The following is a 17397-nucleotide window of genomic DNA, read 5'->3' as shown; positions in this document are numbered from 1 at the left end:
AGATCAGGTTGCTCAAAGCCCCATCCAGCCTGGCCTTGAACACTTCCAGGGATGGGGCATCCACACTTCTCTGACTTGCCCTTGTTGAAGCCCTGTTGGCTGTCACCAATCACCTCCTTATTTTCCATGTGCCTTAGCAAAGTTTCCAGGAGTATCTGCTCCATGATCTTGCCAGGCATAGAGGCGAGACTGACCGGCCTGTAGTTCCCCGGGTCTTCTTTTTTTGCCTTTTTGACAATAGGGGTTATGTTTCTCCTTTTCCAGTCAGAGGGAGCTTCACCAGACTGCCACAGCTTTTCAAATATAATGGAAAGTGGCTTAGCAACTTAATTTGCCAGCACCCTCAGGACCTGTGGATGGATTTCATCAGGTCCCATGGACATGTGCACCTTCAGGTTCCTTAGATGGTCTCGAACCTGATCTACTCCTACAGTGGGCAGTTCTTCATTCTCATAGCCCTTGTTTTTGCCTTCTGCAACTTGGGTGGTGTGGTTAGAGCCCTTGCCGGTGAAGACCAAGGTGAAAAATTCATTCAGTACCTAAATGATCTGATCTGTTCTCCATTCGTTTTGTGCTGATTCTACTGAAAATGCATCTTCACACTTTAAGCACTGAATTTTAGAGTCCAAAGTGAAAACTTACTCATGATTTTGCCCCAACAAATGTCAAATCACAGTATGGAAAGTGAGAACAATTTTTTTTCCTGTGTTTCAGAAATACTGACGTGGCTTAATGTTTAAGCAATCAAATATCCCCCATTTGATATAAATACACCTTCTGTCTTTGTGTACCTTTGTGTGTGCTGTTACAGCAGCTTTCCTTATAACATTTGCTGATGCATATCCGATGTGTGCCGTGGAGGCAGAGGCTGAGCACAGCACAAGCAGTCCCTGACCCCCATTCCCTGTCAGCACCCACAGAGGCCTATTCATAACCTGATTTCTCTGTTCTTTCTTGATTTCAGGTAGATTAACAGTAGTGGTGGTGGTAGTATGGTTAGTATTATTTTTAGCATTATTGCACAGATGGGTGATACCCATAGATTCCTCCTACTGTAACAAACTCTCTGCAATGAGAACGTATCTTTACTGAGCTGAGATACAGTGTTGCCAATATGGTGTCACTGGGTCATCATTTTTAATGCATATTCCCCATATTCGGATCAGCAATCTAGCCAAGGCCCCATGCTGTGATGCATAGCTTTCAGGCTGTGAAACTGTGGTGAGACATCATCCACATGTCATAGTGCAGGACTTCACACAGCATGGCTCCGGGACACTTTAGCTTACTGACTCTGTCTGTCCGTCTGAGGCAAAAGAGAATTTTAATTCCGCTCTGTGTAGATGTCTTTGCTAATCCTGCTAGAGAACTGAATGCACAATATGTTATTTAGAACTTCCTCCCAAAGACCAAATTATTTCCTTTTCCTCTTTCTTTTCCACCCACCTTCTGAATTTTAATTTTTAATTTTATTTGGTCTGCAGAATTACCCTTACCTTTACCTAGGTTGTAAGAGTGGTAAGCAACTCGTTATACTTACTGACTGCAGGAATCCGACAAACAACTGAAGGTCTCCCCTCTGCATAGCTTAGCAATAGCAATGGTAGTAGCAGCAATAACATGTAATTAATGTACTGGAAATCTAGAGAGAACAGAGAAATTAGTATGTGCATACAACCACTAGAGAAAGTGGAGTACTGGGGTGAGCCGAGAGTCATATGCAGGCTTTGTGACCATTCTTAAATAAAAGTACCCGTTGGATATGAGAGGGTAAGGGAAAGCTGTATTTACAGCTTTCACATTACTTTCTTCTTTTCCTTCATATTCTGTTGCTTTCAGTTTAGTTTTGGTAAATGAAGGTCATGAATTCACACAAGGCTGTGAATTGTTCCTCTGTGGAGCCTAACAGGAATCAGGACTAGCTTCCCTGCTGGATCCAGACAGCGTGAGCTGTTCAAACCAAACCAGAAAAAGAAACAGACAAACAGGGGATGGAGCTACAGGGAGCTCAAACCATGCAGTTTATGTCACTTAGATTATATACCCTTACTTTGTAACATTGACTGAGACATTTAAGCCATCCTGAGCACCCCTGGATAAATGCATGTATACCAACTACAAAGAAACCTACAGGAATCAGTGAGATCTTGCGAGTTTACTATCTAGCAAACTGGGCCACTGCAAAGATAATCTGTCCCCTGGAGATGTGAAAGTTAAGATGAGGATTTGTGGAGAAATTGTTCCTGATTTCTCTTTGTGCTCTTGTTTGTGCTCCTACCTGGGAACAGAAAGATCAGTGGGTTGCGTACTCTGACAAGTGGGAGAACAGGCATGACAGGGGAAACATTTAAAGAGCTGAGTGTAAATGGAAATTCCTATCTGCACCTTTGGGCACTGAATTTTTTACATTAAACTCTCATTTAGAACTTAATGACCACTTTTCATAGCAGCACATCTCAGAAATGTTAAAACACAAGACACTGCCAACGTACCTGTAGAGTAATATGGCAGAAAATAACTTTTGGAGGCTGCTTATTTTCCAGCAAGAAAATGTCAGTGGCCATTTAAAGCTTCTGGAAGTCTAATGACAAGTTTGCTTCTGTTAGCAAATCCTTTGCAGTTTCTTCATGGAAATTACTGGTCAAATTTCTGTATGGTTGGCAGAGCATTCCAGTGAGAAGTCATATTAGTCACAGCAGCAGCATCGCACAGGAGGTCAGCTGGAAGGGTGTAACCTGCTGCCAGGTTAAAAGGCTGCTCTTACCCATCACTCATGTGATGATACACAGCAAGCCAAGAGGAGCCTATCTGCAGCCCCTTGCTGGGGCCTTACATTATAGTGGGAGAAAATTTATCCACACAATTTCCATTCACAGTGATGGAAGGAATCATGAAATCTTGCTTCATTTAGACTAGTTTAGTGGCACTGCCTTCATCTGACCAGAACCATCTAACCACTTTAGCTCTGGTACATTACTGATACAACACTGTGTCAGTTAACAAAATGAGACCTTGTCTGAAGCTCTATCAGGTATTAGATAGTGAGATGTGTTTGTCTCCATCCCATCTGATCCTCTTCTGATCTGCTGACGCTGCTATCAGCAGAGGTGCAACTGAAGAGAACTACAGGTCTCCTGCCCAGGCTAGTTTGAAGTAAATTATCAAAAGCATTTCAAAGACATTTTGGAATCTAGTTCCCAGAAAACACCCCCTGCCTTCCTTTCCCCTCCAAAATAAAACCAATCCAAACTCTAGTACCTGAAATACAGGCCTTATGCTGTAAATAAACATTCATCAGGAACGTATGTCAGAAAGGAAAATAAAAGCGATTGTGCATCATGGGCCTTAATCTGCATCTACTGAATTAAATGGCAAACATATTGTCTGAAGTCAAGGAGAAGACCTTTGAACTTCCCAGCTAAATTCAGCAGTCTTCCCTCTAAATATAGAAAATGCTTTCAGATTTTTCTCTTTTACGTGAGGAGCCTGGATATAGTTCCTTGCTTCAAAACCTATTTTTATGTTAATTAAAAATATCTGTAAATACATTTAGCTTTTTAAAAAGAAGTGTCACAAAACCCCTTTTTGCTCCCACTCATCCCAGCATTACTTACCACTTGAGGCAGTGTGGTGTGCCAGGCACGTCTGTTTTCTGTGCAAACGCTCACTGCCTCATCACTCTGAGACTTCTCCTTTTATTTCAGAGCTCTTCCATTGCATCTCGCTCCTTAATGCTTTGGAACTAGAGCAAAGAATAATCGAAATTACTTCTAACTGTAACCCACACTCGTGTTCTAAATGGTGCTCATTTTTTTCAGTGTGATTTTAAAATAGGTAGCTGTCCCATTGGTCATAAATCATAGAATCATAGAATCATAGAATGGTTAGAGTTGGAAGGGACATTAAAGATCATCGAGTTCCAACCCCCCTGCCATGGGCAGGGACACCTCCCACTAGAGCAGGTTGCTCAAAGCCCCATCCAGCCTGGCCTTAAACACTTCCAGGGATGGGGCATCCACAACTTCCCTGGGCAACCTGTTCCAGTGCTTCACTACCCTTACAGTAAATAATTTCCTCCTAATATCTAAATTATAACTAAGGTTTTTTATTGACCTCAAACTTTTTGACTTGAAGAGATTTGTAATGAAACTGTGATGTCTGGTCTTTGAGGTACAACCTCAGAGCAGAACCTCATTTGGAATTTGGCCAAAAATGTCTGGAGCAGGTGAAATGAAGTTGAATACATTAAATTTTTAAGGCTTAAATATAAACCCTAGATGTGATATCTTTAGAAATTCTGATCCCAGATAACTCAGATTAAACTCCTAGAATGGAAGTAATATGGCTATGTTCATTCAGCTTTAAAGAAGTCAGACATAGCTAACATCAACTTTGGAAGCAACTAATTTAATCCAGCAATTAAAAAATGTTCAATTTGTGTGTCTCAGAGATTGGAAGCTCATGATTTCATGAAGCTTATCTTCAGAAATCTTCACCTTTGTAATAGAAACGTCTCTCAAAATGTTTCACAACGGCACTCATGTGACATTTCATATAGAATCTGTTCTTGGGCAGGCTGTTTCCCCAGGCTCTTCTAGTTCTGGGGGCCATCAGTTTTTCCAATGGATCTCAAGCATAACAGTTTTGACACTTTCCCATCTGCTGCTGCAAGCCAACACGAAATTGCAAACTAACTGCTAACCTGACCCATATAGTGCATTACAGGGAAAGGCAGGTTTCAGTTCATGAAATATTCTGCCGTTCCAGCTGAATTGCCCTAAAACATGGCAGCTTCTCAGGCACACAACCAATTGCTCTTGCAGCTTTACAGGAGAAAACACCGTAGGTAAAACTTGAGAATAACACATAACAAAGCAACTTTCTTCCTGCTGCTTTCCACAAAAAACCTTCTCTCTTTTTTGGATAAGTAGTCACTCACCCTGCACCAGCATCTTTCACTGCCAGCCCAGGCAATGCTCTAAACAGGGATTCCCAGGTCCCCCAGCACACTCTTGCTACCACTCCCCAACTCTGGGTTAGCTCCATGCATAGCTAAGAGAGAGAGTTAGAAAACTCAGCTGCTCCATTTTAGAGAACAGAGGAGGCTTCAAAAAACACTTTTTCAATTTCACAGGCCAGCTCTTATGGCATCTCTGAGCTTGCGTCTAAAGCAAATGTATGAGAGCACTATAATAAAGAGAAAAGTTATTCCTTTAATGAAAACACTGAAGTATCTAATTAACAAGTTAGGAAGCAGGGATTTACATTTATAACATGTCTCCATTCTTTGGTATAAACAGGTTGACTGTGCCCTCTCTCACAGTGTGAACTGTGTGATGTGAGGCCAGATTTCCCCGAGCAGACCTACCAGGCACCTTTGCATCGAGGGGCACGCCAGTGCCGTGTCTCAGGTCACTCTGCCTGCCTCAAGCCAGGAGGAGCTGGAACCCTGAGTATCCCTGCGCCCAAGTCCCTGGCAGCATCACGCTTAGCACAGGCTTAGCAGACACTGCCATCTGCATTCAGAAACATGTCAGAGGATCCTGGAAGGAAACCCAATTGGTGTAGCTTTGTGTCATAGAATTTGCTCAGGAATGACAAGATCCAGGTTTAAGGTACTGAGCAGAAGGGACAGGCCAGAGCCAACACCCCTGGCATGCTCTCTTTCGACTTTCTCAGTCTTTAGGGGACTTAGAAAAGTTCAGCTCACCCTCACAACCTCTGTAGTGAGCTCCCAAACTGAAGAGATGGAAACCAGATATACATATACATATACGTATGATGGCATATACATGCCTCTTCTGTAACCACTGAACACAAAAGCAAAACTTTCCAAATTTAGTAGGATGCAAAAAATCATATAAGTTGCCTTTTATATCTGAAATTCTTCACTCTGTTTCAGTCCTGATCTCCTCTCTGTTTCCCTCCTCCTCACTCTATTTTATTTTTATTTTTATTTTTGCTTCCCCAGGTATAATTTCCGAGGCTTCCGCTGGCTCCAGGCTATGATCTTTGCCATAGAAGAAATAAACAGTAGCCCAACTCTCCTTCCCAACATGACTCTAGGATACAGGATATTTGACACTTGCAATACAGTCTCTAAAGCCCTTGAGGCCACACTGAGTTTTGTGGCCCAGAACAAGATAGACTCCTTGAATCTGGATGAATTCTGCAACTGCTCAGAACATATCCCTTCCACCATTGCAGTTGTGGGGGCAACCGGCTCTGGCATCTCTACCGCTGTGGCCAATCTGCTGGGACTCTTTTACATACCTCAGGTATGCTTTCACTTCTCTTGTTTAGCTACAGCTGGGGTGATTGCTGTTTGGAGGGGATCTGTAAGTACATTAGAGACCCAGGACAGGGAACTGCACCGCTGCCTTACGCGCTCCATCTCTGTTTCAAACAAAAGAAGGTTTAGAAATGCAATGGCCCTAGCTGTAGGAATACAGGCTTGTAGGGCCAAGGGGTAACATCATGATGAGAAGCAGTGGCTTTTAAAGTGGGACACCAGTTTACATGAAAGAAAACAGTCTACATCCCTCCAAACTTACTATGTCAAATCAAACCATATATTTTTTATAGTAAGAGATACAAGTCTTCAGGCTCACATTTGCCAGGAGTGTATTTGGACCGGTACAGGTATGGGCAGTGGCTGTGGCAGCTTCTCTGTCCCACTCTCTGCCAGTGTGTCCTAACTACGCACTGGGAGGTCTCAAGAGGAGTTCAGTCTCCATGGCTCGTTTGATTTTTTCCTATTTCCAGTTGAGCCTCAAGGAAAGAACCAGTACAAAATGTAGAGGATTTCTGATGGTAGAAATCTGTCTTGCTAGCAATTTGCAATCCCCAAACACAAAGCTTACCAAGCAGCCAGCAAAAACACTCAGGCAACAGCAACTTAGTCTAGGAGGACTGGAGTCCTCTAGAGTGGTTTATTCTGTGCACACGAGTAATTTAGGTCAGTCATTGGCAGTTGCCAGCCTTGACAGATTAGTTGTGATGTTACTTCATGGTGGTCACTGTCTAGTCATGCCCAACTCCCACAGAGCCCTCTTAAGTCAGAGCTCAGTCATTGCCAGCTACTCTTAGGTCTCCCCGCATCTCTGATCATTCAAGTTGGTGATCTGTAAAGTTGTTGCTTCTACTCATCCGGTGTGGTGCAGGTTTCTTCTGAGCTGACTGTCTTTTCTTATGCCCTATGGCCTCCAAAACAGGTTTGTTAGAGCATGTGGATATTGCCCCCACCTTGTCCTGGGGTCATCTGTGTGGTGGTGTAGTTGTGCCAGCTCCTGTATCACAGAGTCCTTCTTGCTATCTGGTGACTCTGCTGGGGCCAATGCCAGCATCCATGGTTCCATCCTTTTGCTTAACAAACTTGTTGCTCTGCCAAGACCTAAGCAGACTATGAGGCTGGCATGTTATAGCTTAATGTTGTTGCTCTTGATTTCAGATTTCCACACTGAAGATAACTTTGGAAAAAGCTCTTGGCCTTATGCATTTCTGTGTTACCTTGTATAGCCTAACATTTCCAATTCCTCTTCTAAAATGAATATAAGTGCCAGAGCTCATAGGAGTTGTTGCAACAAGATTGTGTCACGCTGCACTCTCAGTCTGTTCTGAGGGAATATATCTTTATTTCAGCCAGGGCTCCAACTCCCATCTGCACCACAAATTAAGAAGGAAGGATTCTTGTCTGGCTGATGCACAGTAATATATTTTGTCTATTTAATGTTATCAGTCTGACTCTCTCACAGGAGTCTGAAAAAATGGACATTCAGCCTTTGAGCAGAGCAAGAATGGTTTAAGCTAAGACCAATACTTGCTATCTAGATATTGCCCAGAGTAGCATTGGAAGATGGCAAGTAATAAACACCATGATGGCATTTTATGTTGTTTTTATAGATAGATATATATAAACCCCCCATGTATATGTAACATATATATGTATAAAAAACATTTTATACTGTTAATTTACACATCGCATTACCGGGTGAACAAGGGCAGCTGAGAAGGGTTGGTGGGTTGGACTGAACAGAAGAGATGTTTTCAGTTCTCAGACTTGCCCTTTAAACAGAGGATGTCATTTGTGCTACGAGGCAATAGCCTTGTCTAGACATCACTGAAAAGGGTAGATGTCAGGAGGTTCAGTTCTGGAATGAAATAGCCAAATGGTTGAAGTAAGACAACTGAAAGTAAGCTTTTAAACTGGGAGTTGTTGGGCAGTATTAGAATATGCATTATCGCTGCCATTTATAACAAGACCATTAGCAAATCCATGCTTAATAGACCCTGCATTTCAGTACAAGTTGGAGGTATATTTTACAATTAATGTAAGGCTCATTACTCATTCATTGACATAGAAACTAAAAATGTTATGACTCAAGTTCTGTTTCTCAGTGTCTCACCTCAGTGTACCCTTACAGCACATGCGGGAGGGGGGCATCTTGCCTGTACCCCCTGGCACTGGGTTTTAGAAGATGAGACAATCATTGGGCAGGATTAGCCTGTCCAGGGGAGACTATAGCTCTGTGAAAGGAGGATTTGCTTCTGTGACCCTTGAAACCAGACCAGGAGATATCCTTTTCTTCCTTCTTGCAGAAACATTAAATGCCAGAGTTTAAGGAAATGATAAAGTTTTCTCTAAATTTCCATTTTGTACAAAATGAACTGTTCATAGACTTTTTCAAAGTGAGAGTGAGTCCTAAAAAGTTCAGATACCAATCTCAGATTGCAAAGATAAGTGAATTTTAGAAGTTCTCCAGATCTTTAAACTATTCTCGTCTGGCTTTATGGTTTTGTTCCTACCATTTTTTGTAGAAAATCCAAATTGTATCTTAAGACCATATGGCACTTGTTCTGATTAAGAAAAAAATATTTCTTGATAGCTTTAGAAAAGGAAATAAAATCCCATTTCAACTGTAAAACATGGTGGCTCATGGAGCGTGAAACGCCTGCTGGCTTTTTTGCTGATTCTGGCCAGCAATAAAGAAATACTGCTAAGGTAGTATTGACCAGCATTACCTTAACACTCCGTAGGGTCAAGGCAACTGATGCGCATCAAATTCTTACTTCAACTGGCATGGATTGTATGTAACCTGAATATAGTGCCTGATGAATCCTAAGGATGGGGACAGAGGTGAGAGGCAAGGAGAGAGAGACAGTGCTCTTCAGAGTAGGTCTAGGATGGCAATACCAGCCTGCTGTCTTAGGTCTAGTCCAGGACGGAGGAAGCCTGCATTTTGTCTGAATTACGTGCATTTACCCTTGTTTATCTAAAAGATACATTCTTGTTGTTTCTGGACTTGGCAGGAAGTGCAGCAGGGTACCCATAGATCACCTGTAGCTCACTTTGCCATTTCTCCAAGCTAGTGTCAGTGTCTCTTTCTCTCAGATCCTCAACCTTACAAGTGGACATAAGCTTGCTCCAGTCACTTGGGCCCAAGCAGCTGCTCCTGTATGTGTGCCTCTGTAAGACAGTCACAACTACAAGAACATACAGACTCTCAGAGTGGATCATGTGCAACCACAAGCTAAGAGTTTGTGGCTGCCAGTGTGGTGCTCTGCTGTCTCTTCATCCTATATGAGGTTACACAGGTTGACAGCGATGCTAGATAAATGTACACAATTTATTCCCAGGCGGTTCACTTCATGGTGTGTTTTGCTTGTTCACTGTGCTCTCACAGGTCAGCTATGCCTCATCCAGTCGTCTCTTGAGCAATAAAAACCAGTTCAAGTCCTTCCTCCGCACAATCCCCAATGACGAGCATCAGGCCACGGCGATGGCAGACATCATTGAGTACTTTCGCTGGAACTGGGTGGGAACAATTGCAGCTGACGATGACTATGGCCGGCCAGGGATTGAAAAGTTTCGGGAGGAGGCGGAGGAGAGAGACATCTGCATTGATTTTAGTGAGCTCATCTCCCAGTACTCAGACGAAGAGGAGATCCAGCAGGTGGTGGAGGTCATCCAGAACTCCACAGCAAGGGTGATTGTTGTTTTCTCCAGTGGCCCGGACCTGGAGCCACTCATCAAAGAGATCGTCAGGCGAAACATCACCGGCAAGATCTGGCTGGCAAGCGAGGCCTGGGCCAGCTCTTCCCTCATAGCCATGCCGGAGTTCTTCCGTGTCATCGGCAGCACCATTGGGTTTGCACTGAAGGCAGGACAGATCCCAGGCTTTCGTGAGTTCCTGCAGAAGGTGCATCCCAAGAAGTCCACCAACAATGGCTTTGCCAAGGAGTTTTGGGAGGAGACGTTTAACTGCTATCTTCCTGATGGGTCCAAAAATTCTCCAGCTTCAACTTCCTTCCACAAGGGCCATGAAGAGGGACTGGGAGCTGGAAATGGAACAGCTGCCTTCCGACCTCCATGCACAGGGGATGAGAACATCACCAGTGTGGAGACACCATACATGGACTACACACACTTGCGGATATCCTATAATGTGTATTTGGCAGTATATTCTATTGCCCATGCCTTGCAGGATATATATACCTGTACCCCTGGGAAAGGACTCTTCACTAACGGATCCTGTGCAGACATTAAGAAGGTTGAGGCATGGCAGGTAAGTGTTTCATTTGTGTGCCTATGCAATATACTTGCAGAAAAAAGACAAGCTGTCCAGGAGCTCTTATGGTGCCTTTCACAATCCTGGGTCTCAGACACAGCATCAGGCTCCTGGGATGTAGAATATCGTTGTGTGCAAGTTAGGTGCACGCTCCCACCCCAGAGGGAATGTAAGGTAAGTTGTGTTAGGTTTGCCTGCAGTGAGAGGGGCTTAAACTAAGTTAAATTCTCTTGCATTCACTACGGGCCAAAAGTGCACACACAGACAATTACCACAGCCTGGCTGACGCAAGGTAACCTGATCATATATTGAACCCTTACACAAACAAGAGGGCTTGGAGAGAGCACATAAACAAGGAAAACAGTTTTTAGAGTTCATTTTCTTTGGCAAGCTCTATGTCTTTTGCAATCCCACAGCAATTTTCCATACAGGCCGTATTTTTTTTCCACAGTTTTAAGCTTATATAGAATCAAACTAAAGCAGGTTGAGTAATGAAGGAGAATAATGTGTGGCTATCGGGCAAATAATAGATAGCTGCTTTGATTTGGCAGTGATATTTGTGAACTGGTAAAATGATTCTAACAACTTAGTCACATTTACCCATTCATTTGATGCATTCTGCCCACTGGCATATGGATAGTATTCTGGCATTTTGTCTTCTGATCCTTTGTGAATACTCTATACCTTACCATATGTTTGATTGTGCTATCCGATGTAATACAGTATCAGTTTTTAATATCTACTGCATTCTTAAATAACAGAATTAGCTTGTAAGGCTATCACATGCATATATGCCAAATATGTAGCAAATTCTGTTTGCCCAGTTCTGGTCATCACAGAAAACTTGGACCCAAACATACTTGAAATCAGAAGACGACAGGTGAATATAAGGAGGATCACATCCCTGTTTGCATGTGTAATTTCCTATATTTGGGGTAGTCTAACCAAGATGAAGGCTAACAGTGCCACAAACTTTGCAGGTCTTGGGTCAGCATTTGCATGTGGGAACTGCAGTTTGGTTCCTGTTTTGTCTCAGTCAACTCAAAAACATCAGTCAAATTAAAGTAAAAGACTTTGTCTTGGCATTTATGGGAAACCTGCATTGCTTTAGGTACCTGATTTGGGTTTACCAAAACCACTTTACTCGGAGTTGATAAGTGCAGGGTTTGATCCTGATTTTGGGGAATCCTGTGATCGCTGGCTCTCTCTGAGATTTCTGTCTTTCAAAGCTATGCTGCTTTTCGGGAGCATACGGACAGAAGTTGGCAAGTCACAGGCAGATTTAGCTTTCACTGTGTCAGTAAAAATGATCCAGAATAAATATATTTTTAATTTTTTCCCTTATGCCTTGGCAACTTGCAAAGTAAAGCAAGATATTCATACCATAGCTAAGTAAAATAATGTGGTCCTTGTTGAGGATTCCACAACTGGGAAGAATGTCCTCTCATTTCTCTCTGGTGCTGAAGGATGGCTGTATCAAAATGTAAAGCATCCTGCGTATGCTTTTGCGTATGCCTACTTGCCTCGAAGGAGGGAATCAGCATGAAGAAAGTATGTGGGGGATAACATGACTGGGTAGGAATAGCAGGTGCTACAAAGAAACAGGCTGTATTTGAAATGACCACCATTATGTGATGTTGGCTGTCAAGCATATTTGATATTTATGCATCTTTTCATTTCAAAATCAAACACATGAATAGCAGGTAAATGCCAAGTATGTGTGCACATCTACTTCATATCAGGCATTACGGCTCATTAGCCTCAGGAAGCTTTCCTCAGCTCTGGGGGTAATGAGTTCATCTCACAAACATGCATCCTCCAGCATCTCCAGAGAGTGGTTTTCTGATAACCAGACAGAAGAAAACCTCTCTACTAAAGTCAGTCTCATTTGCAGCTGTGTTTCTGCTGGTGCTCAGCACCTGTTCCCTCTTTTCACAATCAGCTCAAGGGTTTCTTGGTAGGAAGAAACCAGAGAGAGTGAGGACGATGTTAGGAAGCCTCCACACCTGAGACTGGAAGCAGCAGCCGCTAATAGTGTCTGCAATCACTGACCAGGTGGTGTGTGGGACTGATAAGGCAAACCCGGTGAACTCATGGCTCCATTAGCCTGAGCTCCTGTTCCGAGCAGCCCTTGCCAGTGGGGTCAGTGGCTGCCAAGGATAAATGGTGCGCTCCACAATTTAATTATGTACCATTTAATATTTTTGCCTTTCAATGCCGTTAACACATTAACACATATTGTTTATTTGTTGTCTGCTAATTGTTAATTTTATGTGCTCAGAATATAAACCTTTTGGGAGGAATAGGTTTATGTAATTTGTGGAGGGTGCTTGTGTGTGTCTGTATATAAAAATAATGCTTTTACCTCAGTGATCAGTTCATTTGAACTGGATAGCAGGAAGCCTAGCACAGAATTGCTGTGAGTTGGTTACATTGAGTGCAATTCTCCTATTAAAAATGTACTGTCTACTATTTAAGAAAGCTCTAAGTATGTTTCAGCATGGGGAGCACAGGATTTTTACATGTCTCACAAGCTGAAATATCAAGCGCTAACAACTTTCTTCTCTACTTATTTATAGCTGCTTCTTTAAGAAGTTGCTTACTCGTTTTCTCCACGTGAGTCGGTGGTCTGTGACAGACCCTGTCCAACAAACCCAGTCTTGCTTCCTTTTGTTTTACCAACGCCTCCGAAGCTGGCAGTGGGCACCTCCACTAGAGATGGATGGGACTGGTCAGCCCAAGCTCACAGGCAGGAGCTGTGCCACTCACCCCATCCATGGACCTGCCCATGGGGTTCAGAGTCCTCTCTCTGAAAATGGAAAAACTGGCACTTCTGTACTCTACAGAAAATTGCACTCTTTAACAGGATGTCTGTGCTGCCCTTATTTTGAGCAATGTATATGGCTACGGCTGTCATGTTTTAAGAACCTACCCTGCTGAAAGGCAGAAGATAATCCAGTTGCACACCTTTGCAAGACACCGGCAAAGAGCAGATAGTGTTCTCTGCACGTGCCATTGTATCCTGCACAATATTGATTAGATTAATTACTTCTTTTTGCAGTGTCTTGTTCAGGTAACAAAAAGGTGCAGAGCAATACAGAACAAAATGTATAGGCAATTTCTGTCACATTTGGAAATGGCAAAATTTTATAGAAAGCACAAAGGATTCAAATGCAGGACCGCAAATAGTACAATAGAAAGAATCCTCTTACAGGGCTCTGACACCTCTGATTATCAGATGCCCATTCTCTTTCACTGGCAGGCTGTGATTTTTTTAGGAGACTGCATTGAGTAGGGCTAATTCTGTTTGTTTCCCTGGTTCATGGATTGGCCTCCCCCAAACACAGGCTCTCCCATAAGCTACAGAATAGCAGTTGGAAGATATGGCAAGAGGTGGAACACAGGCTCAGGATTGCTGTATTGATGCTGCCTCTTTGTCAAAATTCCCAGCATCTTTGGCCTGTTTCTCCATAACAACTCAAACAGTCTGGTTTTGAAGCTCTTTTTTTCTTAATATCTTTCTTGATAAGATTTCCCAGGTCCCTCAAGTTCTTTCATTTTCTTGGTTTCTGCTTATGTGGATATTGCCATGGTCACTTCTGACAGCCCTTTGGTGCATTTACAGAAGCCTCTCTGGTGTCTCTCTCATTTCAAATACTGGGTGTTCCTGCAAAAAATAAGAGGAAAACAAGTAAGGGATCCTAATCTGTCCTTCAGAGCAAATATTACTTCATATTCTTTCTGTGTGAGAAGAGGAAAAGCCTGTCTTTACCTCAGACACAGTTGACTCCATGTCTCTGCCCATTCATTTGGCTTCTTGATGGTTGCCAACAAGCAGCTGATGAGCCTCTCTGTCTCACAGTAAAAGCATTGCGATTAAATGGGGGAGACAGGCTCCTGTGGATTTGAGAAGGCAAAGGTGAGCAGTTACAGGGTCACAGAGCAGAGCATCCTTAGGTGGGCTCCCAGACTATTTGCAGGTTGTGGTTACACCGGAGGCTGTGAACTTTGGCAGGTTCATGAGAGAAAACTGAGGTAGCTCTTCTAGGCACCAAGTAAAAGCATGCTGTGCAGGCTGAAAAATGTGCTGTCCTAATCATGTAAATTATTCTATGCCTAGAAATCTGATTGACCTCAGACTTAGTGGAAAGCTGCCATATGCTGTTCCACAAAATAAAAGCAAATACAAATTGGCTTCACCTAGCAACACCTAAAGTCTTTTATTACACTTGTGTACCTACCAGCCAGCAGTTCCTTCCTCAGCACCGGTGATATGCATTATGAAGAGGTTAAAATGGATTGGTGCCTTCTCCAACTTTACATTTAGGTATGTCTGGCTGGCTGGAAATTGATCCTGCAAGGCTTTAAAGAAGTGAGTGATGCCTTAGATGACATACGTCTCTCCAGACCTTTGAGCTTAAGGGTTTATCTAATCAATTTTGTGTCTGTTGAACTATATAGGCCTATCTGAACAACTAAAGTGATGTATGGAAAACAGCTGCGTTGTGGTATAGAGAATGAAACAGTATCAGAACAGGTATTAACTGCAGCTGATGTGAAAATTAGTCATTTGGGAAGAGTTGCAGGGAGAGGAAGCTGCTGAATATCAGGCAACTGCAAAACTTCACCTAGTCTGCATTACAAATGCACTGGAGGTACATTTGTTATGAACAGAAAGCAAGCATTTCACCAGTGTGCCTTTGTTGTGGGAGACTGAATTGAGACACAGATGATTTGAGCCACACACAGAAATGTGTGGGTCAATAGAGCAACCACAGCTATTTCTCCACAAGGGCAATAACAGATGATTGCTTATTCATCAGTTTGGAAATAACGACTTGCCATCAGCTGAGAACATCACTTGTAAGCTCTTCAACTAAGAAGACAATAAATGGAGTATTCTTTAGATGTCTCTGTAACTAAAAGGAGAAAGACTTAACTGAACTTTACTAAAGGGAGGGTCAGGCCTGTAACAACACCAGTAGAAAATGCACAGAGAAACCGTCACCCCATCAGGGTTGCTGAACTGCATGCAGCAAATACACAACCTCCATGTTGTAAATGAAGGAGTTGTTTTATTAATTACTTGTTAGAGAATGGCTGAGATTCTTCTGAATCAGAGTAGTACACACTGCTTGATGACAAAAAACGCAGTATTCCTGCCCACCCCCAAACATGTTGAATTTTTCATAAAAGTCATTTTTAATATAGTCGCTTATATGTTGCATTACAACAAAAGCTGTATTTGAAATGAAGCGGTTTCTAATATTTATGAAGCTCATTTCTACCTTTGTCACTTGGGGAAAAGAAGTCGGTTTTTCAGCCTATATTGGACCTGGGAATTTTAGGGAAGGCTCCATGAGATATCCACATAACATCTCTCTCTGTAGTGACTTCAGATAATAATTATCCCTTGAATTACCAAGACATCAGTATCTTTTACTAAGATACAGAAGGTCTTTGTTACACAAAAGGATGTAAAGTTTCTTCTAGGACTGACCTTTCCTAATGCTACTCACAAATGGAGCTGGTGACAAAGGGCACCTTGAGAGCCCCCTAAAGGCACTCAGAAAGTGAGGTGAGAAAACAAACGGATTTATCAAAAATTCAGTTTCTTGTTATAAACGTTCCTCTGACTTGGCTGATTTCCATTTATCCCAAGGTAGGGGTGAAGCTAACTTCAAAGGCATGGTAATCATAGCATTGTTTGTTATTTCTTTTCTTTCTGGGTGGTCAGCCATCCTTACAGATGCTTTACTAACCAGCCACTTAGTTTTATCCCTGAAGTGAACTTTCATGCACTATGAAGGACTGGTATTGCTCCACACAGTGGGTGAAATTTGGAGGAAGAACAAATTACCTTTTATGTCATTTAAATGACCTTTTGTCTTGTAGAATTAAAAGAGTGATCTCCCCACTGGAGCAGAAGCGATACTTTCCTCAGAAAGGACTTTTACCTGTGTCTCTAGGAGGAATTACATGAAGGTTACTTAGGAACTGTAGAAATCAAAGCCTTGACATGAGATTTCTGTCTTGGCCAAGACTTATATTGATAAAGGAAATGGAAAAAACAGTTTTAATCTAGTAGCCAAGTGGAACACGTGCCCAAACACAGTAACAGTGAATCCCCTGGGACTTTAGTTGACCATTGATGGGATCTATGACTGTGCTTGCAACAGATGCCCATTCTAAATGCCTGAAACGGTTGCATGAGTTCAGTCAATTCAGTGTGACTATAGGAAACTTTAGGACTCTTTTTTTTTTTTTTTTTTAAATAGATAATAGTTCCTGATTAGATTATAAATAACCATTGAACTCAGGTTTGATGAATGACCATTGTTGTTTTTGAAAGAAATGACACCAGGTATGCAGTATCAGTTGGTTCTCGTTCTAACAGAGAGAGGCAGCTTTCCCAAGTATTGAAGTAATTCATCCTGTAGTTCCAAATACGAAAGCGTTTACAGTCAAAAGCTATGACTTCCTCCTGGCCTAGAGAAAGGCAGAGTTCTTCAAATCAGTATCAGCAGTGTTCTGTACAGGATGCAATTTCAGACGTTGTTTGGACTTGGAAGAGACAGATCCATAAAGGGCTATTAGAAGAAAGCGACAGCAAATGGGTGCACAGAGACACATAAAAAGATTCATTCTCTGCACAGCTGGGTAGAGACGGCATTAAACACCTTCTAGAAAAGACACTTCAATCAGATTTTGATCATGCAAGACATTATATGTGACTTATGCTACTTGAAAACACTGAGCTTGCAGGGTAACAATTGGCTCTATTATTAGCTTTAATAATCGGGCAATTAATTATGTATTATTTAGTATT

At 42.4% G+C, this 17397-nt stretch overlaps 1 protein-coding gene across 2 annotated transcripts in view; it reads left to right on the top strand.

The window, feature by feature from the left end:
- CASR (calcium sensing receptor) overlaps positions 1 to 17397 on the top strand; it is a 41756-nt gene that overhangs the window by 3244 nt on the left and 21115 nt on the right. For both annotated transcript variants that reach the window (XM_074157355.1, XM_074157347.1), the window contains exons 2-3: positions 5972 to 6278; positions 9684 to 10565. In XM_074157355.1, the coding sequence (XP_074013456.1) occupies positions 5972 to 6278; positions 9684 to 10565 (1189 nt within the window). The remainder of the gene's footprint in view (positions 1 to 5971; positions 6279 to 9683; positions 10566 to 17397) is intronic.

This window comes from Numenius arquata, chromosome 1 (genome assembly GCF_964106895.1).
Source record: "Numenius arquata chromosome 1, bNumArq3.hap1.1, whole genome shotgun sequence".
NCBI lineage: Eukaryota > Metazoa > Chordata > Aves > Charadriiformes > Scolopacidae > Numenius > Numenius arquata.
This window is presented reverse-complemented; position numbering and strand designations above follow the sequence as displayed.